Source organism: Macaca fascicularis, chromosome 4 (genome assembly GCF_037993035.2).
Source record: "Macaca fascicularis isolate 582-1 chromosome 4, T2T-MFA8v1.1".
Lineage (NCBI taxonomy): Eukaryota > Metazoa > Chordata > Mammalia > Primates > Cercopithecidae > Macaca > Macaca fascicularis.
The window spans coordinates 155,048,118-155,075,736 of NC_088378.1; the positions used below are offsets into that span (position 1 = coordinate 155,048,118).

A 27,619-nucleotide genomic window follows, 5' to 3' on the forward strand; every position below is an offset into this window, starting at 1 on the left:
CTGATTGCATCCGTTATTCATACAATGGAAAGCTGAGCTCCTATTTAAAATGCTAATATTGATGTATATTTGTAGAGATGGGAAAATGTTCATTATTTCTTGTCTTAAAAGAGAATGCATTGTCTTTGAGACACAAAGCCATAGTAATAAAATGTATTCCAGTGTCTCTAGACTCCAATCTTGCGTAAATCTGTAAAAATACATGGAGAATGAAAAATTTTTTCAGAAACGTAGTGTAATTGTTTTCAATTTTTTATGTTGTTTTTCTCAGATTTTTTCTTTTCCAATTATGAATAAAGCTTTACTAAATATGATAAATTTGAATTATATTCTATCTGCCAAACATAACTGTAACTAAAAGAAGCTGACTATATTTGAAATTACATGTATATATTTAGTGGAAATCAGAGAGACTAGTTTTTATTTTTTTTTTATTATTATTATTTTTTTTGAAACGGAGTCTCGCTCTGTCACCCAGGCTGGAGTGCAGTGGCGCAATCTCGGCTCACTGCAAGCTCCGCCTCCCGGGTTCACGCCATTCTCCTGCCTCAGCCTCCCGAGTAGCTGGGACTACAGGCGCCCGCCCCTGCGCCCGGCTAATTTTTTCTATTTTTAGTAGAGACGGGGTTTCACCATGGTCTCAATCTCCTGACCTTGTGATCCGCCCACCTCGGCCTCCCAAAGTGCTGGGATTACAGGCGTGAGCTACCACGCCCGGCCTAGTTTTTATTTTTTGTCATATATTTTGTTGTCATGTCCAGGAGGTACTGTGTATATTAGTAAAAATGTGATCTGTAATTTTATCAAAATTACCTCATTAGTACCTACATAGTGTGTTGACACATCTATTCATACCCCATTGGCTTATTTAACAAAGACCTACTGTAGTCTTATGGGATTCATTAGAATTTCAAAAACAGTCATACTTTGACCAAAGTGTAAAGTAATTAAACATTTATTTTTAAGTTCAAAGAACAATTTTTTTTTTTTTTTTTTGAGACAGAGTCTCACTCTGTCACCCAGGCTAGAGTACAAAAGTACAGTCTTCTGATAACTTTTTGTTGCTGATGAGGAAAAGGCTCCCACCCAATTAAAAATACATTTTTCTGAGAACAACAATATCAACACAGGAATAATTCAGTGAATACAAATGCCTATTGCATGCCAGGCACTCTACTAAGATACAGCAACTACTGTTTTCACAATCTGGCAGTAAAGGTGAACACACAAAAAAAATTGTGCCAGCCAGGGGCAGTGACTCACGCCTGTAATCCCAGCACTTTGGGAGGCCAAGACAGGCGGATCACCTCAGGTCACAACATGGTGAAACCCCGTCTCTACTAAAAATACGAAAATTAGCGAGGCTTGGTGGCGGGTCCCTATAATCCCAGCTACTTAGGAGGCTGAGGCAGGAGAATCGCTTGAACCCGGATGGCAGAGGTTGCGATGAGCCGAGATTGCACTGCACTCCAGTCTGGGCGACAGAATGAGACTCCATCTCAGAAAGAAAGAAAAAAAAATGTGCAGTGTGATGAGCTCCGAGAGTCTGTTAAAATTATCCTGGAGACCAGAGGTGAGAGCAACTGGTTCCCAGTGTCATGCAGCATGAGTTACTGATGATGAATGGAATCAGCCTTGACAGTAGGGAGTCACTATAAGCTGACCCAAACCCTGCCATTCACTGATAATGAGATCTTGGGCAAATGACTTAACCATTTCAAGCCCCAGTCACCTTATCAGTCATAATTCCTACCTACTCTACTTGGGTATTGTGAGGATTCAATGATACAGAACATGTAATCCCAGCACTTTGGGAGGCCAAGGCGGGTGGATCAGGAGTTTGAGACTAGCCTGGCCAATATGGTGAAACCTCATCTCTACTAAAGATAGAAAAAATTAACCAGGCATAGTGGTGCACACTTGTAATCCCAGCTACTCAGGAGGCGGAGACGGGAGAATCACTTGAACACGGGAGGCGGAGGTTGCTGTGAGCCGAGATCGCGCCATTGCACTCCAACCTGGGTGACAGGGCAAGACTCGTCAAAAAAAGCAAAAACAAAACAAAACACAAAAACAAATAAAATATATAAAGTACATTGCCAACAGGACAGTTGATAAAAATTATCTTTGCTTTTCCTTAGTAGCGTAAATAATAAATTTAGAATACAAGTTTAATAGGTTAAATCATGTCCTGTTTAGTATTTGCAACAATTTGGTCATGCACTAAACTGAAATTTACTCTTGTAATTTTTTTTTACAATTTTTGTAGAGACAGGCTCTCACTTTGTTGGCCAGGCTGGTCTTGAACTCCTCTCCTCAAGCCACCCTCCCACCTCGGCCTCCCAGAGTGCTGAGATTACAAGCATGAGCCACCATGCTCAGCCTACTCTTGTGTTTTTATATGCTGGGGAGTTCTTTGATCATTTCATTTATTTTTCAAGCAATTTTAGTATACACATCCTGGTGGTTTGTTTCATTTACATCATAAACCTATTTCATACAGCTATATAGCAGTCATCCTTGTTTTTCCAACTAACAATCTTCAGTTTAAAAGGCCATTCCTACCAAGGAAAAAGACACATTGTTATTTACTCTTGAAAGAACCTAGGAAAATAATTCCTGCTAATTCCAGCGTATTCAGCATCAGAAGCAGAAACCAGAAGTACCACATTTTACTCCCTAATATAGGAATAGATATAATAGATATTAACTTTAGGCTCTAAAAAGCCATAATAAAATCTCTTTGACCACAGTGCTTCTCTGCAATTGAGTCCTTTCACCAACTCAAGCTGTGGGGTTTTTTTTTTTTTTCTCAAGTTACTAAATATGAATTGAAATCATGAATTATGGTCAGGATGCTTGACTTAGCCAACTCTTGAAGTCTCTTGTCCCCACCCTCACCCCACTCCCTTCCTGGGGGCTGGTTAACCAGTGTGGAAGATCAAACAGGATTGCTCCATTCAGCTGCTTGTGCCAAGAATGTATTGCTTTTAGAATGCCATCAAATGGCACTTGGGTCTGGCTGAGGACCACAAGCAATTCTAATAAGCCTGGGCACAGGCTGGATTTAATTCTGGGTCCTCTCTGATATAGGGCTTGGCTCCAGATTTAAGGCCTGCCTTTTAGCACAGGGCTTGGGAACATCCGTGGAATAAGGAAGGTCCTTTGAGAAAACATATGAGAAATAAATATTAATGTATATGAAAGATCACACACCAGAGTGGTCAGGTATTTTCTTCGTGAGCACAAGGCTATCATACTTGACTATAACATAAAAGCAATTTGTGAAGCAGATAATAATTTTGATTATACTTTATTCTTCTCTGAATATATACGTGTTTGCATACGGATCTTAAGGTACTCTTCACAACAGACCTGGGTGTTTAGAAAAGATTCTTCTGATTACACCCGTTTTTAAAAATCCGCATATTCCATCAACGAAGTTACCAAACATCTATGCTAGATGGTAGAAGTTAGCAATAGAGAAATAAAGTTATATAAATTTGGTATATTTTTTCAATCCATTTTTTACACTTTAGCATTTGTAGATCTCTCTCTTGCATAGACACCAGCGTGCGCACACACCCACTATTTGACATAAGATTTTACATTATACGTACAGTTCTGAACATGGCTTTTTTTTCACTCAACAATGTTCTTTAATTCGAGCATTATTTACACATAGATGTGGGTGTTGGGGATTTATTGTTTTTAAAAAAAGGTTATGTAGTATATTCCATCATATAAAACAGTCACACTTTACTTACTTTCATACTTATGGGCATTTAACTTGATTCCCATTTACAGTATTATGAATAACACTGCCATGAACACCCTTCACAGGGCCCTTTTCGGGAATGTGTCTCTAGAATGGACGCTTCACAGTGGGTCAGACACTGTAGGCATTTTCCCTTTTACAGATGCTGTCAAGTTTTCCTTCAGAATGTCTGTGTTCATTCATTCTCCCACCATATGCAGCAATATTTGATGTTGTCAGAATTTTATTTTTTGCCAGCCTAATGGTTGCAAATTGTATTAGTCTGTTTTCACACTGCTACAAAGAACTACATGAGGCAGGGTAATTTGTAAAGAAAGGAGGTTTAATTGACTCACAGTTCCACATGACTGGGGAGGCCTCGGGAAACTTAGAATCATGGTGGAAGGTGAAGGGAAAGCAAGGCACATCAAGGAAGGCACGTCTTACATGGCAGCGAGAGACAGAGAGAGAGGAAAGAACTCAGAGGAAGCCACACACTTTTAAACCATCAGATCTTGTGAGAACTCATTATCATGAGACCAGCATAGGGGAAACCGCCCCCATGATCCAATCACCTCCCACCAGGTCCCTTCCTTAACACGTGGGGATTACAATTCGAGATGAGATTTGGGTGGGGACGCTGAACTAAACCATGTCACAAATACTATCTCGTTTTGTGTCAAGACACTTTTAAGAGTCTCATCCTGCAATCATCATATATCATAGTATAATAACAGACTCCTAAAATCAGATCTGAATTTCCATAAAAGAAAAACGTAAAACCAAAAGCTTATGTTGTGTTACATTATTTTCAAATGTAAAAGGAACTATCATGTAAGATAAAAACGTTAAATTGACTCATTCTTTCAACATTTATTAAGCATTTTGTACTAGGCTGTAGGATTATGAAAATAAGCAGGTTATAGTTTTGGGCATCATAGAGCTCTCATTCCAGTGGAGGAAACAGGTGCTTAAACTAGTAGTTTCTGCAAATGCTGTAGAGTGAGTGTTCTAAGGACTATAAGAGGACAGGAAGGAGGATATAAGTCTCATTGTCTTAGTGATGCAGAATGAATATTAAAAATCACCAAATTCAAAGGGTAGCAAATGCTGTCCTTTTATGTGTTTAAAACAGATTGTCACACATTTACTCTTCAGCCCCGCTCTGCCATAATGTAGTACATGACACAATCCCCCCAGGAGATACAGAGAGATTCACGAAAGAGATCTTGTCCCCCACTCCCCCTGTGAGGACACAGGTGACGGGTGCTGTGAATCTACAAACAGCAGCTGAAGTTGTCAGTCTATCCTCAGCAACTAACGGTTTTTCAGCACTTGGCATTTACAAAACACTAAGCTAGGTGTTGAGGGGGATACCGAGGTATGTATAACATGGTCTTGTTCAGTGGCAGTTCAGAATCTAGCTGGGGAGATAAGGCAGTTCATATTTAATGACATTGTAGATGCTCAGTCATAAGAAAACACCACCAAATTTGAATGATGCTTCCATATGGCCCACTCACAATGGAAAGAAAACTTTAATATTTAGAGAAATGTCTTAGAGGGAAACAGTGTATCCACGTCCAGGTACTGAGCTGTAGTTTAGAAGTGTGGATGAAATTGCATATATCAAACTTTTAATACACAGCCCTGTACTTAGTAGGCACTCTGTACACTTTTAACATTTTTTTGAATTGATATAATATTGTTATTAATACAAATATATCAAGAAAAATTATTCTTTTTATTAGTTTTTAATTTTTGGCTTGTTTTTTAGGTCAAGAAGTGGTTTTCAAGTGCCTTGGGGAAGGAATTCTTGAAAAAGCCTTTCAGGGGTATAATGCGTGTATTTTTGCATATGGACAGACAGGTAAGAAGTTGCTTTTATAGTCCAGATGTGATAGATCGTGCCTGTAATCCCAGCACTTGGTGAGGCTGGGGTGGGAGGATTTCTTGAGCCCAGGAGTTTGAGACCAGCCTGGGCATCATAGTAAGACCCGTCTTTACAAAAACTAAAAACATTAGTCCAGCATGGTGGCACACCTTTAGCCCCAGGTTCTCGGGAGACTGAGGTGGAAGGATGGCTTGAGCCCAGGAGTTTGAGACTGTAGTGAGCCATGATCACACCACTGCACTCCAGCTTGAGCAACAGGGTTTGAGGCTAAGTTGGCCACTTTTCTGCTCTGTTACCTTGGCCAGTATATGGGGAAACCTTGTATGGCTGAAGCATTGCATTTTGCTTATTCTTTTACCTGTTCTCTTTTTGCTTGCTTCTTCTCCAGGTTCGGGAAAATCCTTTTCCATGATGGGCCATGCTGAGCAGCTGGGCCTTATTCCAAGGCTCTGCTGTGCTTTATTTAAAAGGATCTCTTTGGAGCAAAATGAGTCACAGACCTTTAAAGTTGAAGTGTCCTATATGGAAATTTATAATGAGAAAGTTCGGGATCTTTTAGACCCCAAAGGGTAAGTTAGTAGTCAAGATTAAGTGTGTTAATAGGGGGAGATAATTTTAAATGATTCTAAAGTTAAAATTGGAAGTGAATATACGTATTTAAGCTCTTGGTGACTACACTGGTTTTCATTCATTTACAGAGAAATCATCAGCTTCTCAAAGCCTGTTGGTATACCCAGTGTTTATCCTACATTAATGTATTAAGTTGCCTATGTATGCCCTTTGAAAAGATGTTGTTACTATTGGTATTATTTTTTTGCCACCCTGAACTATTCATAAAAATTGAGTTAGGAATAACCATTAGTTCTTCCATTTACATTGGAAAGCGGCACTTCTGTGTTAAAGGTAAAAGGGTTGAAGGATTGAAACATCCCAGCCAAGGCAAGCAATTCCCTTCCCTGGCTGGGCGTTGGAATCATGTGGGGAACGTTTTAAGCATCCACTTGCCTGATTCCTACCCATAGAGACTAGATTCAGTAAACCTAGGGTGAAACCCAGGGATCTATATTTTTTTAATTAGGTGATTAAAAAATATATTTATTTGATTCATAGAGGCAGGGGGACCATTTACTTTTTTTCAATTAAAAAATTTGGAGCCGGGTACAGTGGCTTATGCCTGTAATCCCAGCACTTTGGGAGGCCAAGGTAGGCAGATCATCTGAGGTTAGGAGATTGAGACCAGTCTTACCAACAGAAACCGCATCTCTACTAAAAATACAAAAATTACCTGGGTGTGGTGATGGACGTCTGTAATCCCAGCTTCTTGGGAGGCTGAGGCGGGAGAATCACTTGAACCCAGGAGGTAGAGGTTGCAGTGAGTTGAGATCGTGCCACCGCACTCTAGCCTGGGGAACAGAGGGAGACTCCATCTCAAAAAAAATTTAAAAACAACTATACTGATTTAAAAATAATATCTATTTATGGAAAATTTGAAAAAATAGGTAAAGTGTAAGAGGTAAAAATGACCTATAATCTCACCATTCAAAAATAATCACTAAGGCCAGGCATGGTGGCTCATGCCTGTAATCCCAGCATTTTGGGAGGCCGAGGTGGGTGGATCATTTGAGGTCAGGAGTTCAAGACCAGCCTGGTCAACATGGTGAAACACTGTCTCTACTAAAAGTACAAAAATTAGCCGGGCGTGGTGCTGGGCACCTGTAATCCCAGCTACTCAAGTGGCTGAGGCAGGAGAATTGCTTGAACCCGGGAGACAGAGGTTGCAGTGAGCCAAGATCGTAGCACTGCATTCCAGCCTGGGCAATAGAGTGAGACTGCATCTCAAAAAAAAAAAAAAAATATTAATAACCACTATTACTACTTTGGTGCATTTTGACCAAAATTATGAGTGATGAGGAAGTGACCTAATCAAAGAAAACGTTTATATTTACTCTTAAGAAGCTGTTAACTATTTAGTGTATACAAAAGAACATTTATAATACCTGTAAGACGTAAAGAGTAATAAAAACAACTACCTATCTGCATTGGCTTAATAAATGGAACATGACTTAGCCAAAAGTACTCTAGCTAAAATTAAATAAATAAAATGGAACATGACCAATAATTGTGAAGCTCACTATATGTTCCTCTTGGATCCATGTTCTATTCCTCCCGAAGGTAACTACTATTGTGAATTTTGTGTTTAGCATTCTCTTCCTCTTCTTTAGCATGTAGAAATAATTTTGCACAATTTTTAACTTTGTATGATATCATAATATGTGTTCTTTGGTGATTTTTCCTCCCACCATGATTCATTTATTCTTATATATGAAGTGCTAATGCATTTTTACTGTTGTCTAGCCTTTCATGGCGTGATTATATCAATAATTCATCACTTTCTCTGTCTTTTGTGTGGTTCCTGCTTTTATCAATACAGTGCTGTTCTGAAAACATTGTTTTGCAGGTCTCCTGGTATATAGCATGCAGGAGTTTCTACGTAACACATCTAAGGGTGGAATTGTAACTCACAAAACATTGAATCTCCAATTTTATTCAGTAGCACAAACTGTTACCCAAAGTGGTTGTAACAATTTCCACTCCCACCAGCAGTGTACAAGAATTTCCGATATTGGACACCATCACAGGCACTTGATACAATGCTGGGTTTGCTTTTTCTTGCTGCTGAATAGCCTTATAGAATCTCTGGCAAGCAGAGTAAGCTGTGTACTGGATCGTGTGCATCTAAGTAGCTCATTGTCACATTGAATTCTTCATCTTTAAAATAAAAGTGGTAAAGCTTACTTTGTAGGGATGTTATGAAATTAAACGGCATAACTGAAAAGTGCTTCAGAGAACAATGCCAGGACTTTGGGATGCATTCAGTGATGCTTCTTAGCTGCTGCTTCCCATATATTGCTGATGCTAAGCAATGACTCTTAATTTGAAAGATGATTAATATGCGATGCCCTGAATAAGATGGCATACACGACATGGTCAGTATATACATAGCTTTGCTTTTAATCTCCATTGTCTTTTGTATGTTCAAATGGGTTCCAAACCAGGTTTATCATTTAAAAATTCAAAAGAGCTTTAAAACTGTCATTAGCAGAACCAATTCTAAATATAGGACAACATCAGTAATTACAAACAAACTCTGTACTATAATCTCACTTTCTGTGTAAAAAAGTGTAAGCATAGAAGTAGCACAAACCAATGCAGACTTGAAGTAAACTTTAAACATTTTAATATTGTTTACTACTAATTCAAAAATTTTGGCCGGGCTGTAGTAGCTCACATCTGCAATCCCAGCATTTTGGGAGGCTGGGGGTGGAGGATTGCTTGAGCCTAGAAGTTTAGGACCAGCTTGGGCAGAATAGTGAAGCTCACATCTCTACAAAAAATATAAAAATTAGCCAGGCATAGTGGCATAGGCCTGTAGTCCCAGCTGCATGGTTGGCTAAGGTGGGAGAATCACCTGGGTGGGAGGTTGAGGCTATAGTAAGCCGGGGTCATACTACTGCACTCTAGCCTGGGCGACAGAGTGAGACCCTGTCTCAAAAACTAAATACAATTTTAAGACATTATTTACTGAGAAGATGCTTATTTATGAAATAGCCTAAAGGTTAATTTGATCTGGCATGTTTTTTGGTTCAGTTTTTTCCCCCAACCCTCCCCAAAATGTAACTGACAGCCTGACCCAGTAAGGTTTGTGACTAGAGATAGAATGTTTAAAATAGTAACATACTTTAAATAGAAATCAGAGCATAAAACACATTTCTCATGTGAAACATCGTTTTGCTAATCCAAATAAAGTAGCTTTTAGATTTGTTGGGGGGAGGAGTCCTTAAAAAATTATTTTGAAATTGTTATCCTAGTTACTGTGTACTTAAAAAGAAAGAAAGCTTCCAGCTTTGGTCTGATTCATTTATTCCTTTTTCCTCCCTCCCACAGGAGTAGACAGTCTCTTAAAGTTCGAGAACATAAAGTTTTGGGACCATATGTAGATGGTTTATCTCAACTAGCTGTCACTAGTTTTGAGGTAAGTCATTTTTTAAAAAATGTGATTAAAAGCTGACTATAAATCCTATATAAGTGATACTGAGTATATTTTATGTGGACGCTTTATAGCACAATGATACTACTCAGGGCCTCAGAAACCCAGTATCAGCACACTGCAAACAGAGAGGAAAAAGGCTTTTAATCACACTCTTCAAGCTGCTTTGTTGTGAAGGTTTTACAGTATGGCCAGAAAGCCCAATGTTTTCAGGTTGCTGCATGTTTTCACTAATACTACTCTGTTAAAACTGTGCTCCCAATGATGCCAGTGACATCCTTCTAGGCATGTGGTAGTCTAAACACTATTTGGCAGTTAGTACAGCCCTTTCTTTTTGGCAGGGTCTCCTGCCTTGGTTTCTGTCACTTCTTGCTCTCCTGTTTTTCTGAATCACTCCTCTTGCCATTGACCAGCCTGTTTTACTTTATTTACTCTTTGACTTACATGCCTTGTTAAGATCTAACTCAGGATTCTGCTTCTATTTCTATAGTGATTGCTTTAGAAATCTCATAACGCAAACTGCTGTCTCTGTTGCTAAAGAATGTGAATGAATGTGTGAATGCATGAAGGAACAAGCAAATCCCTGCACTTTGTGCTGTTTGTGGGATGTGGCTGGCCCATTATCACCCCAGATTTAGTACGGCTAAAACTAATCTGTGCAGTGACTCTCCAGCCATTTAAATCAAGATATATATGGAATTGCTCTAATCAGAAATAAGAGCACAGTGATCATTTTAAAAATGTTTAGGTTCTGACATAAATGGATACCTTTTTGGTCTAAAGGTGCTAACTCAGCCCCTTCGCTGAGGTCCCTGGTTCTTAGCTCAGTGTGGTTGAGGTACGTGTTGATGTTATCCTGTCACTTACTAGTAGGAGCCAGGGTGCTCTTGATTTGCATCCCAGTTCTACCGCTTACTGGATGTGGGAAAAGTTGCTTGACCTCCATGAACTTCAGCGTACTTGTATGCAAAACCAAGAAAATAAAGTTCATTCAGCAAATATTTCATAAGATCCCATAGGCTCTAGGCATTCTAGAAGCAAGTGTACAAAGTGGAATAAGGAAAAAACCGTGCCATCAGGGAGCCACAGTGTTGGAGGAGGGAGGCGGACAGGCAGGCATCAGCGAGTTGGTAAGCACCGGAGAGTTAAATCAAGTCACTGCTCTTATTGATTATCGGAGTGCTCAATAAATATTAGCTACCCCAGGAACCCAAAAAGGAGCAAACAGGGACTCAACTGAGAAAGAAGACAGTTGGGAAATGGAAAGAATAAGGGGAAACATTTCATACATTAGAAAGCCCTGAGTGAGGTAGAAGCTCAAACCCGGCTCAGTGGAGGAGCAGCAGGCAGGTTTTTATGGAAGGGTGGTGACAAAGGCATCAGAGGAATCATAATTAATACATACACCTGGCGTGCAGGACTGCATTCTTGTGTTTTTGCTTATGGTCTTTCCTTATGCTTTGCCTCTAGGATATTGAGTCATTGATGTCTGAGGGAAATAAGTCTCGAACGGTAGCTGCTACCAACATGAACGAAGAAAGCAGCCGCTCCCATGCTGTGTTCAACATCATAATCACACAGACACTGTATGACCTGCAGTCTGGGGTGAGGGATTAGGCAGAACCTTTGAAGGGGGTGGAAGAACTGAAAGTGTCCATATAGGTAAAGCCTTCCATGGTTGGGTTCAGTGGCTGAGAATTTTACGTTGGCTCTTCTGCTTACTAGGTGAGCTGCCTTGCTTACATCATTTAATTTGTTAGGTCTTCCTTCATATTCGACTTTTTAAAAAATTGGATTTTGGCCTGGTGCGGTGGCTCATGCCTGTAATTCCAGCATTTTGTGAGGCTGAGGCGAGAGGATTGCTTGAGGCCAGAAGTTCAAGACCATCTTGTACAATATAGCAACACCCGGACTCTACAAAAACAAAAAAGAAAAATAATTGTATTTCTTGTGCAAAGTCCCTAACAAGTGTGATGACATCACCATACAGCTTTTAATATATATCCTTTCATGCTGAAATTCCCATGGAAACAAGTCAGCTTCATAGTCCTTGAGGGATATTAAAGAGGACACCACAACCTTTAGCCTGAACTTTTTTTCAAAAGAAGAAGGATTTGACCTGAATGTGCAGAAATCCTCATGTCCTTCTATTTCCTCATAGGCATTTAAAATCTCCAGCTTTCTGACTGTATTCCAGAAAGCTGGGTGTACTTTCTGCAAAACAAAAATGCTACATTTCCATGCCAACTTAAATTTTAACTATGAAATTAATTGCTAGTTCAAATAACTCTTCTGACCATTTAAAAACTTAAGAAATTTGCCATGTGAGTGGGATGGATTGCTCAATTATAGTGCTAACATGTATGTAGATATCCATGTGGTTTTTATTGGTAAGTTTTTTTTCTCTCTCTTGTTTCCTGTAACTAGAACTCCGGGGAGAAGGTCAGTAAGGTCAGCTTGGTAGACCTGGCGGGTAGCGAAAGAGTATCTAAAACAGGAGCTGCAGGAGAGCGACTGAAAGAAGGCAGCAACATTAACAAGTAAGGTGGTCCCGGAACAGCCTGGGTGATTTCCTTCTGGGGGGATTTGTTGCATTATGAGGGTCAGATGGTTCTGATGCACAGGTTGTTTAAAGTCTGTATCGCTTTAGTAAACTGGTTTGAAGAAAAACAACAACAACCTGTGTCTATTAAGATGTATGAGGTTTTTGGCCAGGCATGGTGGCTCATGCCTATAATCCCAGCACTTTGGGAAGCCAAGGCGGGAAGATCATCTGAGGTCAGGAGTTTGAGACCAGCCTGGCCAGCATGGCAAAACCCCATCTCTACTAAAAAGACACAGTCACACACACCTGTAACCCCAGCTACTCGGGAGACTAATGTAGGAGAATTGCTTGAATCTGGGAGGTGGAGGTTGCAGTGAGCCAAGATTGCACCACTGCACTCCAGCCTGGGCAACAGAGTGAGACTTTATCTCAAAGAAAAAAAAAAGATGTATAAGGATTGTGTTTGGGTATGGTGGCTCACGACTGTAATCCCAGCATTTTTGGGAGGTCAAGGTGGGTGGATCAGTTGAGGCCAGGAGTTCAAGACTAGCCTGGGCAACGTGATGAAACCCCTTCTCTACCCAGTCTATACCCTGTTTCTACCCATCTCTACCCCATCTCTACTAAAACACAAAAATTAGCTGGGCATGGTGGCGCACTTCTGTAATTCCAGCTATTTGGGAAGCTGAGGGATGAGAATTACTTGAATCTGGGAGGCGAAGTTTGCAGTGAGCCAAGATTGCTCCACACTGCACTCCAGCCTGGGCAACAGAGCGAGACTCTGTCTCAGAAAAAAAAAAAAAAAAAGGACAAGGTTTAATTAAATGAAACTACATGGTGCTCAAAAATGGCACAAATACCATATTCTGACATATGTGGAAGCTAAAAAATGTTGATATCATAGAAGTAGAAAGTAGAATAGTGGTTACTAGGGGCTGGAAAGGGGAGGACAGGGGGAATAATGAGAGGTTGATTAGTGGATACAAAATTACAGCTAAATTGGAGAAATAAGTTCTAGTGTTCCATAGCACTGTATGTTGACTATAATTGACAATTTGTTGTATATTTTCAAATAGCTAGGAAAGTGAATTTTCAGTGTTCCCAACACAAATAAATAAGTGTTTGAGGTGATGGATACACTAAATACCCTAAATTGATCATTATACTTTATATACATGTATCAAAATATCACACTGTACCTCATAAATATGCACAGTTGTGTGTCAATTAAAAATAAAAGCAGGCTGGGGGCAGTGGCTCACGCCTGTAATCCTAACATTTTGGGAGGCTGAGGTGAGTGGATCACCTGAGGTCAGGAGTTCAAGACCAGCCTGGATAATATGATGAAACCCCTTCTGTACTAAAAATGTGAAAAATTAGCCGGGCATGGTGGCGGGCACCTGTAATCCCAGCTACTCGGGAGGCTGAGGCAGGAGAATTGCTTGAACCCAGAGACAGAGGTTGCAGTGAGCCAAGATGGCGCCACTGCATTCCAGCCTGGGCAACAAGAGTGAAACTCCATCTCAAAATAATAATAAGAATAAGAATAGTACCTACTTCACAGATTTGTTAGGGATAAAATGACCATAATGTGCTTAGAGAAATGCCTGGCACTTAGTATGCAGTGAATAAATATTAATTGTTATAGCTGTTGTGTTTTATAATCAGGATAACCATTATCATGATTCCAAGTTCGCAGAAAGTAGTTTAGTGTATACGTGTAGTCTTTTTCTGTTGAACTCTAATAACTTAGGGTTTCGTTTAGGACAGAACGTGATAAGAGGAAATATATTCAGGAACATGTTTGCACAGCTTGCATTTAAGATGATGTTAACACATTATTATTTTAGTATACAAAAGTTTTAAAATTAGAAGTAAAATAGTGGCCCCTGTATCAGACGGACACAACCGTACTCACTGGGAAAGACCACTACTATAGGAAGTTAATCATCCAGTCATTCTGTCTCCTGCTCTGATAACAAAGGATTTTGCTGTATTTCCTGACAAGGCATTGCAAGATTCCAGACTGGCACTGCAGCCCTGCATTCCAAAATGAGTTCGAAAACCAGGGTGGGGAGGCAGAAATGGGAGTGTGAAGGAGCGGGTATCAGAGAAAAGATTGCCACACCTCCTGGAGATTCATTTGCAAGTGCTGGGCCATGCCTGCCTGTGGGGCTTTTGGGATCACGCTGGAAAGTCTGTAGACTGGTTGGAATTTAGAGTGTGTGTGTGTGTGTGTGTGTGTGAGAGAGAGAGAGAAAGAGAGAGAGAGAGAGAGAGAGTGTGTGTGTGTGTGTGTGTGTGTGTGTGTGTGTGTGTATGACTGGCCTAGATGTGGAATGACCACTAACATTTATTGAGCTCTTGCTAATGCCAGGCACGATTCTGAATGCTCCATACGCAATGTCACATCAGCATCAAGGCATGGGTCTATTATCCCCGTTTTACAGATGAGAAAACCAAGACAGAGCACAGTTTAATGATGTCTCCTAGGTCACCAAGTTCTAAGTATGGATTTTGGGAATGGTTGCAGTCAGCTGGTCTCTGAGCCCAGGCTCAGCCACTGTGGCTACACTTGTGGGGGTGGCTGTGCATTCTGTTTGCCAGGCAGCATCTGGATGATACTTTTGTCCCAGAGTAAATGTAAATAGTGCCCCCTTGATTTTGGACATGAATTTATGTAGTGGCCCTTACTGGATTACCCCAAGGCTTGGTGATTACATGATTTAGATCATTTAGTAACTGGCTCTTTTTTCATAATGACTTATCGAATTGAATAGAATTCTCTCAACATCTTACTCTCTTTTCTTTCTTCCTTTTTTTTTTTTTTTTTTTTTTAAAAGAGATGGGGTCTCACTATGTTGACTAGGCTGGTCTTAAACTCTTGGCCTCAAGCGATTTTCCCATCCTGGCCTCCCAAAATGCTAGGGTTATAGGTGTGAGCCAACGCTTCTGGCCTCATCTTATTTATATATGGTCTCTTTCACAAATGGATTTGTGGATTCCTTACTAGTTTATGAGATATGATCTTCCTTTTTAAGGGTTCTTTATGCTTTTCAGAGCATTTTCATACACTCTGAGAGGCTCATAACATGTATTTTTAATCTTATTTTAAAGATGAGAAAACTGATGCTTAGAGACATTGAATAACATAAGTAAAATCCCAGCAAACATTTTGTATGCCTTGGCTAGGTGCAGTGGCTCACCCCTGTAGTCCCAGCATTTTGGGAGGCTGAGGCAGGTGGATGGCTTGAGGTCAGGAGTTCAAGACCAGCCTGACCAACATGGTGAAACCCTGTCTCTACTAAAAATACAAAAATCAGCTGGGCATGGTAGTGGGCGCCTGTAATCCTGGCTACTCAAGAGGCTGTCTCAGAAAAAAAAAAAAGTTGAGTTCCAAAACTAAAGAAATCTCTGACATGTTCTTAAGCTTTCTCTCGGCCTCCCACTTACGTTTCTTTGGATGGAGCATTAATAATCCTCTTAAGCAGACCTGTCAGGGACTTCACACAAATGTCAGTGTCTGCTTAATGGGCTGTAGATTTAGGAACTTCATGTCTCCTGAAGCTCTAAGACCTTTAAGCACATGTTACTCCTTTCATTAAAGAATTAAGACACTGTGTGGCCTGCTGCCAGGGAGTGTTTGGAGCTTAGGAGGTATAGGTCATCTGTGGACCGTCTTTGCAGGGGAATACGTTTGAAAAGCCAATCTGCTGTCTAGTGAAGGTGGAATGAGGGAGCCTTTTCCTTGTCACTGCAGTCTGGCTGCTTCAGCTCTGCTGAGAACACATTTAGATCATAGAGCACTCTCTAATACCCCCAGACACTGAACATGGTTCCATTTTATTCAGTAATGGCCAGTCAAAATTTGCAAAAATGCAAACAATGTTTATCTAGTTCTCAGTCTCATTTCTATTTCAGTTCCTGTGGTTAATAAGCTAACATCTTATCAATAAGCTAACATCTCCAAAAGTGGGTTCTATTGAGCACTTGTTCTAGAGAAATTAATGTATGTTACTTCTAGGATTGTATCAATATAATTTGTTATAGTAGAATAACTTATAAACATGATATTTCTAGTATCTAATCTGACTCGGTGATACGGTATGGCTGTGTTCCCACCAAAATTTCATCTTGAATTGTAGCTCCCATAAATACCACGTGTTGTGGGAGGGACCCAGTGGAAGTTAATTGAATCATGGGAGCGGTTTCCCTCATACTGTTCTCATGGTCGTGAATAAATCTCACGAGATCCGATGGTTTTATAAGGGGAAATCCCTTTTCCTTGGTTCCCATTCTCTCTCTTGCCTGCCACCGACGTGCCTTTTGCCTTCTGCCATGATTGTGAGGCCCCCCCAGCCACATGGAACTGTGAGTCCATTAAACCTCTTTTTCTTTAAAAATTACCCCAGTCTTGGGTATGTCTTTATCAGCAGCATGAAAATGGACTAATACGCTCAGTCTTCCTTTTTTTCTTCTTGAGTACTTTCCGTGATTCTTGTTCATTCTCTTACAGAAGCCTCACTCTAAAGAGGTATTGCCTGAATAACAAAACATGAATTTGTATCGAGGGAGAAAAATAAAATGGCTTACTTCTGTCCATTACTCAAGGGTGGGTGTCCTTCTTAATTTATGACTTGTATATTATGGAGTCCATACATGTGAATTAAAAACCTGGATAGACATATTTGCATTTAATATGAGAGACCCATAAAGGACAGCAAAACTCTGCTCCTTGAGACACAGTAGCCGCATCGTTGGAAGAATTTGATAGGGTTACCCAAGGTTTCCTAAAGCATTTTTGTCAAACACTAGTTCCTCAAATGGCTTGGAAAGAAGCGAATCCTTGGACAAGTTATTTTGAGAAAGAATAATTATAAAATCTTTCTTTGGAGATTCACAGTGCTAAAAGCTCAGAGACGTCCTGCAATAAAAAATCCTATAAAACTTTGGCTTGTCATTCCCCAAACTTATTTGATGACAGAATTCTAGGTTTAACATATATTAAGATCTCCAGAACAATAAAGTATACAGTAACATTTTAAAGTATACACTAACATTTTCAGAAATGTCAGTGTGTACTCTATTGTTCTACCACAGTGGTTGAAATGGAAATGAGATTGGGAATGATATGCATTAGATGAATGTTGAGTTTAATGATTGGCATTAACCACTGGAAAACAATTTGAAAGGAAATGAGGCTGATACTGTGGCTATCACCATTTTCTTTGCTCACCTGTCATGTGATGGTACTGTCCTTTCCTCATAATTTGCCATCCATATTATTTTCCATTTCTCCTTTACTGTTAAGAGTGAGGACTTACTGGGGAGAATGCTAAACTCAAATCCACCTATTTCATCAATCTTTCAACTAATTATTTCCTTTTTTTTTTTTTTTTTTGAGGTGGAGTCTCACTGTGTCACCCAGGCTGGAATGTAGTGGCACGATCTCGGCTCACTTCAACCTCCATCTCCTGGGTTCAAGTGATTCTCCTGCCTCAGCCTCCCAAATAGCTGGGATTATAGGTGTGCGCCACCACACTCAGCTAATTTTTGTGTTTTTAGTAGAGACAGGGTTTTACCACGTTGGCCAGGCTGGTCTCAAACTCCTGACCTCAGGTAATCTGCCCACCTCAGCCTCCAAAGGTGCTGGGATTACAGGTGTGAGCCACTGTGCCCAGCCTCAACTAATTATTTCAAAGCCAGAGATTGCATTCTGCTCTAGGCAACAGAAACCAGCTACAGTGACAATGACATGAGTTAATTTTTCTCATTTAACAAGAAGTCCAGAGGCTGGTACAACACCTCAGAAATGCACACAGCTCTACTAACTTTAATGTGTGTTCATGTCATCCTCGTGATCTCAAGATGGCTATACCATTCCAAACATCGTATCCGTATCTGTGGTACAAACCCGAAGAAGGAAAAAAGAGGAAGGGCAAAAAACCACAGGCTTTCTGTCAGCTGAATTTGTACCTTCTTTTATCAGGAGAGCAACAGTTTTCTTGGAAGCCCCACCCAGTAATGTTTACCTACATCTCCTTGGCCAGAACTGTGTTTAATGGCTACCTGAAGCAGCAGAGGAGTTTGGAAAAGAGAGTTTTTAGTCCAGCACATTGCTTCCAGGAAAACCAGTGTTCTGTTAGCAAATAGCACTCGATGTGTTTTCCAAAACCATCATTGAATTAGTCCTTTTTAAACAGAGGTCCATGTTTTGGTCTTCACTGGATCTAGATTCAGATTAACTCTGCAGATAGTTACTGAGTGCTTTTAGTCATAAACCAAGCACAGTAATTGCATGGAGGAATGTGTATGGCAAATTACACTGTCTGCCTTCAAGGTAATCATAATCTAAATAGAAAGGCAGAGAAATAGCTACACAAATAACTCCAATAAAGTTTAATAAGTATTATATGTATGATCTTAGACCTGGTTATTGGACTAATAAGTAAAATAATATTTGAAATCTGTCCTATACAATACAGATAACACATATATCATATCCACTCCCAAGGAAAGAAATCTAATATCAGAGTTTCAGGGGAAATGGTGCAGGTTAGCGGAAGGTGCAGAAAAGAAAAAGAAAAGTTGAATTATAACTCAGTTTTTTCTCACTGATTATATTTATTGGAGTGGCTTTTATTTTGCTTTTGACCCTCCCAACTTTCTTTTACTTTTTCTATCCTGAGTTCTTCATTATGTTAGATTTTTTTTTTTTTAATTCTATCTTAAAACATGATTGTCCTTTTATAAATGTCATCTCCTAGCTTAAGACTTACTTCCTCTCCAGTCAGGCCCTTCTCACCCCTGCCTAAGAACTTACGGTGAGAGATTTAAAGATTAGAATCTTCCTTACTATATCCAACTTTAGGAGCTGTGCTTTAGTAGAATCAGAAAGATTCCTGGAATAACTTATTTTTCCACTAAAATTGGCAAACAACTGTTCCCTTGGTCTGTATACCTGTGAGGCCAACAGGCTGCCTGCTGGCCTCCAGCTTAAGAAGATAGTATTAGCAGGACCAATTCTTAGTGGTTTTATTATATTTTTAAGTTCCCTGAGAATAAAATAATTCATTAAATATGTAACCCTGGCCAGGCTCAGTGACTCATGCCTGTAATCCCAACACCTTGGGAGGCTGAGGTGGGAGGATCACTTGAGCCCAGGTGTTTGAGATCAGCCTGGGCAACATAGCCAGACCCCATCTCTACAAAAAATTTAAAAAATTATCCAGGTGTAGTGGCGCACACCTGTGGTCTTGGCTACTTGAGGGGGCTGAGGTGGGCGGATCACTTGATCCTGGGAGGTCAAGGCTGCAGTGAGGCAGGATTGTACCACTGCTGTCCAGCCTGGGTGACAGAGCAAGATGCTATCTCAAAGAAAGAAAAATTATATATGTATAAGTGTATATATATACACACACACATATGCTTACCTGTGTGTGTATATATATATAAACACACATACATGTACTTACGCATATGTGTGTGTATAGACACAAACAGACATATAAGCCTGTGATTCGCCTTTCAGACGTTGAACTTTCTAACAGGTTTTGGGATTCCAGAAGCCCCTGCATCATTGCTTCTGAGTGGAACATAGACGAAAAGGATAGCATGGGCTCCTCATCCCCGAGTGACCTGATTATCTCTCACTTGCTATTGAGTCCCACTCACCCTGCAGTTATTTTCATTCTGTTCCAAGGGGACGGTAATAGATTTATATAGAGTTCTTGTTTTGAATGTGTGCATACTGTTGGATAAAAGGGGCAGCTTCTACTAATGATACACTTCTCTAAGTGAATGAGTTACAGAGCAAAATATACGTGGGAATTGGAGTCATATAACCACTTCCTACAGCTCCACCCCTCTGATGCTGCTGCTTACATGCTATACTGATGTAGGGGAGAAAAAATACTTTTCCTCTATTTGCCCTGTAAATTAGACTGGCCAAAGACAGATTAACAAGAGAAAAGCAACAGAATTTTATTAGCATATGCGTCTTGCTTACACATGGGAGCACCCAGAGATGAATAACCCAAAGTGGTGATTATAACTTGGGCATATGACTGGGCATGGTGGCTCACACCTGTAATCCCAGCACTTTGGGAGGCTGAGGCAGGAGGATCCCTTGAGCCCAGTAGTTCAAGACCAGCCTGGGCAACAAAGTGAGGCTCCATCTCTACAAAACATTAGCCAGGTGTGGTGGCATGCGCCTGTAGTTCCAGCTACTCAGGAGAATGAGGCTTGAGCCTGGGAGGTTGAGGCTGCAGTGAGCCATGATCATGCCAGTGCCTGGGCAACAAAGTGAGACCTGTGTTTAAAAAAAAAAAAAAGGAAAAGGAAAAGGGGTTTTGAGCTTCTGGATGGGGAGGCAGGTTATGGTAAGGTGACCAGGAAAAGTATGGTGAACAAGAGTTGTCTAGAGAGGTTTGTTACACAGGTTTCTGTCACTTCTCCACCTTGAAGAGTTGTTAACAGTACTCCCCTTCTTGGTGCTAGAGAGGGAGACACCTCTACAAATGGAAATGTCCTTTACAAAAGGAAAATTGATGCCCTGATTTTAGAGCTTTTCCTGAGTCTGCTGGTTCTCAATGGCCTCTAGCTTAAAATAATGCATATTCTGGCTCCCTTCAGTCAGCTTGCAGACAAGACGTATGATGGACATTGATGACACTGTATCATTTCCTTTTTTCTCTCAAAGTGCTATTCAGATTTCATGTTTCTACATTTAGGAGTACCAGAAACTTTCTGTGTTTCCCCCTTACACTGTCAAAGTAGGAATTATAAGTAGTTGCCACAAGGCAGAGGAAAGTCTTCTCTTGGTGATGGATAAGTCCATGTCATCTCCAAAATGTATTTTCACATGAAAGGTCACTGTCGGCCGGGCGCGGTGGCTCAAGCCTGTAATCCCAGCACTTTGGGAGGCCGAGATGGGCGGATCACGAGGTCAGGAGATCGAGACCATCCTGGCGAACACGGTGAAACCCCGTCTCTACTAAAAAATACAAAAAACTAGCCGGGCGAGGCGGCGGGCGCCTATAGTCCCAGCTACTCGGGAGGCTGAGGCAGGAGAATGGCATAAACCCGGGGGGGTGGAGCTTGCAGTGAGCTGAGATCCGGCCACTGCACTCCAGCCCGGGCAACAGAGCCAGACTCCGTCTCAAAAAAAAAAAAAAAAAAAAAGTCACTGTCAACCATAAAGTTACCAGTATTGACGTTTAAGTCACTGAACTCTTTAGAGCTTGTGTGAATTAAAATAATATCTGCCATACATAGATAGTAAAATATCTGGGATAGTTGAAAGAATTGTTTCCAATCAAAAATAACAATAGTTGCAAAATGCCCTATATTCTATATTAAAGCAGAAATGTGTTTTTACCTTATATTGAACTCCTACTTGCCTCTATTATCACATACAGTATTTTTTTCAAAAAATTGTTCCTTTGGAGGAGTGATTGAACGTATTTGATTTTTTTAAACAGCTGTATTAAGAAGTAACTCACATACAGTATAGTTCGCCATTTTAAAGTGTTCAATTCAGTAGCGTTAATATATTCAGAGTTGTACTGCCATCACTGCAATCTCATTTTAAAACATTTTCATCATACCCAAAAGAAACCTTGTACCCAAATCATTCCCTTTTACTCCCACCCACAGCCCTAGTCAACCACTACATCCATCTCTATAGATTTGCCTATTCTAGGTATTTCATATAAACGGAATCATACAGTGTATGGCTGTGTTAGCTTCCTATTGCTACTGTAACAGATTACCACAAACTGAGTAGCTTAAAACAATAGAAATTTATTTCTCACAATTCTGCAGGCCAGTCTGAAATCAAGGGGTCAGCAGGGTTTGTTCCCTCTTAGGGGGTCAGAGGGAGAATCTGTCCTGTGCCTCTCCCCTTGTTTCTGTAGGGCCAGCAATCCTCGGCGTTCCCTGGCTTACAGGAGATGCATCACTGGAGATGCATCACTCCAGTCTCTGCCTGCATCTTCACGTGACCGTCTCCCCTGGTTGTCTTTATATGACCTTCTTATAAGGACATCACTCATTAGATTAGGGCCTTCCCTAATCCAGTATGATCTCATCTTAACTGATTACATCTGCAAGGACCCTTTTTTCAAATAGGGTCACATTCTGAGGATCTGCCAGACATGAATACTGTTTAACCCAGGACAATGGCCTTTTGTGTTTGGCTTCTTTCACGTAAAATAATTTGCCAAGGTTCATCCGTGTTGTAGTTGTTGTAATACATGTATCTGAACTTAATTCTCTTTTATGGTCAAATAATATTCCATGGTGTGTGTATACCAGATTTTATTCATCACTTCAGCATTCGATGGGCATGGGGTCGTTTCCACATTTTGACTTTTGTGGATAAAGCTGCTTTGAATATTCATGTACAAGTTTTTGTGTAGACTTATGTTTTCATTTCTCTCGGGTTAAATTTGTTTAACCTTTAAATCTGTCAAATATGATACACTTTTTTGTATAACTGTATGGGGTACAAGTGCAATTTTGTTACATGCACAGATTGTGCAGTGGTCAAGTCAAGGTTTTTAAGGTATCCATCACCTGAATAACATATATTGTACTCATTAAGTATTAATTAAGCTTCTTGGCTGGGCACAGTGGCTCACACCTGTAATCTTGGCACTTTGGGACTCCACGGTCACCTGAGATCAGGAGTTCAAGACCAGCCTGGGCAACATTGTGAAACTCCATCTTTACTAAAAATACAAAAATCAGCCAGATGCGGTGGCAGGTGCCTGTAATCCCAGCTACTCGGGAGGCTGAGGCAGGAGAATCGCTTGAACCCGGGAGGTGTAGGTTGCATTGAGCCAAAATCATGCCTCTGAACTCTAGCCTGGGTGAGAGAGTGAGACTCCGTCTCAAAAAAAAAAAAAAAAAAAGAAACTTCTTGTCATCCTCTCCCCTTCCACTCCCTCACCCTTCCAAGTCCCCATTGTCCATTCCAGTCTCTGTGTCCATGAGTACACATTATTTAGCTTCCACTTATGAGTAAGAACATGCAGTATTTTCTGTGTCTGACTTGTTTCTTTTAATTTTAATTTTAATTTTTTTGACTTGTTTCACTTAAGAAGATGTACATATTTATGCCACTCTGTGGTAATGGCTGTTATTAAAATTCTAACAGCCATTCTGATCAAATGAATTCTTGCTCATTTTCTGAATCTTGAGTTAGCCTTGTATTTCGGGGACTTTTCAGTGACTCGTCTTTGGGGAATTATGTTTTGTGGGAAATAGGCTTCTTTCCTTTCAGCTTGTTTGATGGAAATCTATTGTTAACATTACAAAGAAAGCTGTCTAGTCTTTCACTTGCTAGTTTGTGTCCTTCTTTGTTATTTGCAGTAGCATTTAACTTTTTTTTTTGAGATGGAGTCTCGTTCTGTCGCCCAGGCTGGAGTACAGTAGCGCAGTCTTGGCTCACTGCAGCCTCCGCCTCCCGGGTTCAAGCAATTTTCCTGCCTAAGCCTCCCAAATAGCTGGGACTATAGGCACACGCCACCGTGCCTGGCTAAGTTGTATTTTTAGTAGAGATGGGGTTTCACCGTGTTGGCTGGGATGGTCTTGATCTCTTGACCCCTGACCTCATGATCCCCCTGCCTTGGCCTCTCCCACAGTGCTGGGATTACAGGCGTGAGCCACCATGCCTGGCTGCATTTAACTTTTTAAACCATTTACAAAGCACTTTCTCTTTGTGATATTTTGGTTTTTGTGGGGTTTCTTTGTTTTTGTTTTTTTGAAAGAGTCTCACTCTGTCGCCCAGACTGCAGTGTAGTGGCGTAATCTCGGCTAACTACAACCTCTAACTCCTGGGTTCAAGCGATTCTCCTGTCTCAGCCTCCCAAGTAGCTGGAATTGCAGGCATCTGCCACCACACCCAGCTAATTTTTGTATTTTTAGTAGAGACAGAGTTTCACCATGTTGGCCAGGCTGGTCTCAAACCCTTGGCCTCCCAAAGTGCTGGGATTACGGGCGTGAGCCACCAACACCCGGCCTCTTCCCACAGCTTCTTGACAGATTAATAGAGACTTGATTATATTAACTCTGGAGCTTTATTGTTCTGCATATTTTGTACTTAAACCAAATAAACATTCCATAAAACCAATTTTTCATTTTTTCTTGACAGATCTCTTACAACCTTGGGGTTGGTTATATCATCACTGGCTGACCAGGCAGCTGGCAAGGGTAAAAACAAATTTGTGCCTTACCGAGATTCAGTCCTCACTTGGCTGCTTAAGGTAATCCATTGCTCTGGTGTTCTTTTCCAACTAAAAGTTGGCTATTCCAGATGTGACAGAGTAAAGGTGTGTACAAAGCTTACCAAATACCTAAAGAACTCTCCTGATGACAGTTATTCTAATTCCTAGGAACACAGAATGAAAACTATTTTCTACTCCTTTTTATTCCATTTGAATGCCGTTTGACAGGCATTATCCATTGCTTGAATATGGAGAGGACACATTTCATCTTGTCTTGACATTATTTGTGAAATGCCAGTCCATTTCCACATAATGTTTCCTTCGTAAAGAATAATGTCATACATAACACGTTTAGTGCTTTTATCATATGCGTTGTCCATGGAGTGGGCTTCCTAAAATGCTGTTTGAAATACTTGGCAGGACAATTTGGGGGGCAACAGCCAAACCTCTATGATAGCCACAATCAGCCCAGCCGCAGACAACTATGAAGAGACCCTCTCCACATTAAGATATGCAGACCGAGCAAAAAGGATTGTGAACCATGCTGTTGTGAATGAGGACCCCAACGCAAAAGTGATCCGAGAACTGCGGGAGGAAGTCGAGAAACTGAGAGAGCAGCTCTCTCAGGCAGAGGTAAAAGCAGCCTTGTGCTCCCTGCTGGTAAAGTTCCCTGGCTTGCGGGATTTGACTGGCAAGGGTGTGCTCATTTGCAGTTGCAGGTCATCTGATATGGTTTGGATTTGTGTCCGCACCCAAATCTCATGTCGAATTGTAATCACCAGTGTTGGAAGAGGGGCCTGGTAGGAGGTGATTGGATCATGGGGGTGAACTTCCCCCTTGCTGTTCTCGTGATAGTGAGTTCTCACCAGATCTGGCTGTTTAAAAGTGTGTGCCACCTCCTCTTTCACTCCCTTCCTCCTGCTCATCGTGTAGGATGTGCCTGCTTCCCCTTCCACCATGACTGTAAGTTTCCTGAGGCCTCTCCCCAGCCATGCTTTTCATACAGCCTGAAACCCCTTTTAAACCATGAGCCAGTTAAACCCCTTTTCTTTATAAATTACCCAGTCTCAGGTATTTCTTTATAGCAATGTGAGAACGGACTAATACATCATCTCAATGTGGTTCAGCACTTCATTGTTTATTGGCATCTGCCAAATGCTAAGCATTGTGAAGACCAACATGAGTAATACAAGACTTCTGTCCTAGGAACTTATAGTCATGGAAACAAACAAATAAGAGATAATTCCTGCTACTACCTGATCATTTACTTCAGTAAATCAGTTGGCCTTTGAACTTTCAGTGGGAAAGTATGTTGTTTATATTAACATTATAAACTATTATTTCCACAGGGCCTTGCAGTTTTCAGGGAATTTAGTTAGGTATCATCTCCTTAAGCCATGGAAATAGCATGATCAAAGATAATTAAACATTAGGAATAATTCAGAAATCTTTTACTTTTCCATTTATATCAGGCCCTGACAGGAAACAAAATCTTTTTGCATTGTTTATCTTCTTTCTTTGGCTTTACTCAAACTTTAATAATGATACTCTTCCAAATAGGTGTTGCTTTTTACAAATTATTGGGCGAGGCACTGTCTTATTTGAAATATGTAAGAGGACAGCTTTGGAGGCCAAGTGCCTTAGTTTAAGTCACAGGGTTCCACATGCCAGGACTTGGGAGTGTATCTGTCACTTCTAAGTTCACATTCCTTCACCACTCTCTTCTGACCCCACTGTAGTTGGGAGGGTATTAAGTTGTAAGAAAAAAGGAAAGAAAAACACAGTTAATGGCCATTGTTTATGGAACATTTACATGCCAAGCACTATGTTAATACTTTTATCCATCAGCATATTTCATCAAAAAGTATTCAATAGAAGACTGAAAAAACAAACAAAAAGGTGAAGCCAGGAGTCTGAATACTCTATTAATTGGTGATCTTGGCATTGCATTGTAATTGTTTGTTTATATATCTTTCTCTTCTTCCAGGCTGTGGCTCTTAAAGTACAAGATGCTGCGTTTTATTAATTTTTTTTTATCACCAATCCCTAGCCTAACATTGATACTAGAAAGCACTTACCACAATACCTTGCACATAGTAAGTGCTCAATAAATGTTGCTGATTTTTATTATTATTTATAATCATTCAGTACATTAAGTATAATTTTTAGATAGATGGTAAGAAGGGTGGCAAAACACCAGAAAAATTAAAATGCTGATAAACCTTGAAAATAGTCATGATGCTAGGGGGAAAGTATAATGGTTCTGCAATGTATTTATAGGTGGATTATCTACTTATTTGCATTTCTACTATGACCATATAATCTAGGCCAGATGGCTCAAGCAATACCTGGCCAACGGAAACAAAAGAAGAGCCACATAGGTCCACCTAGAATTTTCTTTTTCTGTTTTTTTTTTTTTCTGGACGGGGGGTGGGTGTGGACAGAGTCTCGCTCTTTTGCTCAGGCTGGAGTGCAGCAGTGCCATCTTGGCTCACTGCAACCTCCACCTCCTGGGTTCAAGTGATTCTTTTGCCTCAGCCTCCCAGGTAGCTAGGATTACAGACAGGTATGCGCCGTTACACCCAACGAATTTTTTTTGTATTTTTAATAGAGACAGTGTTTCGCCATGTTAGCCAGGCTGGTCTCAAGTGATCCACGCACCTCAGCCTCCCAAAGCGTTGGGGTTACAGGCAGGAGCCATTGGCCTGGCCTATAATTTTCATATATGTCCCACTGTACTCAGCACTAAATGCCACTGTCAGGCTCTGTTAATACCATGAGCCTCAGGCATACTCAGCTAGCTTTCACATCTTCACATCTCAGCTTCTTGTCCAAGCTCTGCTATCTTTCTTGTTCATAGAGTTTTACTCTGTAGAGGCTTATGTTACTTTAAGGTGTCAAAGCACATTATTGACAAGTAAAGGCCTCTCCCCTCAAAATTTTGTTAAGCTGCAAATACCTGTATTGAAACCTCTTAGTTACTCTCCCTGAACAAACTAGAAGGGAAACCACTGCCCTTTTAGCCAGCTGTGCTGCTTCTGTGTGAATGATAATGATAAATAAGCAAAACGTATGACCATCAGTGGAGAAAGGTAGTCTGAAGGCCCAGATTCAAAATTTAAAATACATGAGAAGTCTTTACCTT

The 27,619-nt window shown here is 40.6% G+C and overlaps 1 protein-coding gene across 16 annotated transcripts in view; it reads left to right on the plus strand.

The window, feature by feature from the left end:
- KIF13A (kinesin family member 13A) overlaps positions 1 to 27,619 on the plus strand; it is a 230,435-nt gene that overhangs the window by 127,196 nt on the left and 75,620 nt on the right. For all 16 annotated transcript variants that reach the window (XM_005553953.4, XM_065544379.1, XM_005553957.4 and 13 more), the window contains exons 5-11: positions 5,535 to 5,627; positions 6,040 to 6,220; positions 9,597 to 9,684; positions 11,170 to 11,304; positions 12,127 to 12,239; positions 24,402 to 24,513; positions 24,895 to 25,107. In XM_005553953.4, coding sequence (XP_005554010.3) covers positions 5,535 to 5,627; positions 6,040 to 6,220; positions 9,597 to 9,684; positions 11,170 to 11,304; positions 12,127 to 12,239; positions 24,402 to 24,513; positions 24,895 to 25,107 — 935 coding nt within the window. The remainder of the gene's footprint in view (positions 1 to 5,534; positions 5,628 to 6,039; positions 6,221 to 9,596; positions 9,685 to 11,169; positions 11,305 to 12,126; positions 12,240 to 24,401; positions 24,514 to 24,894; positions 25,108 to 27,619) is intronic.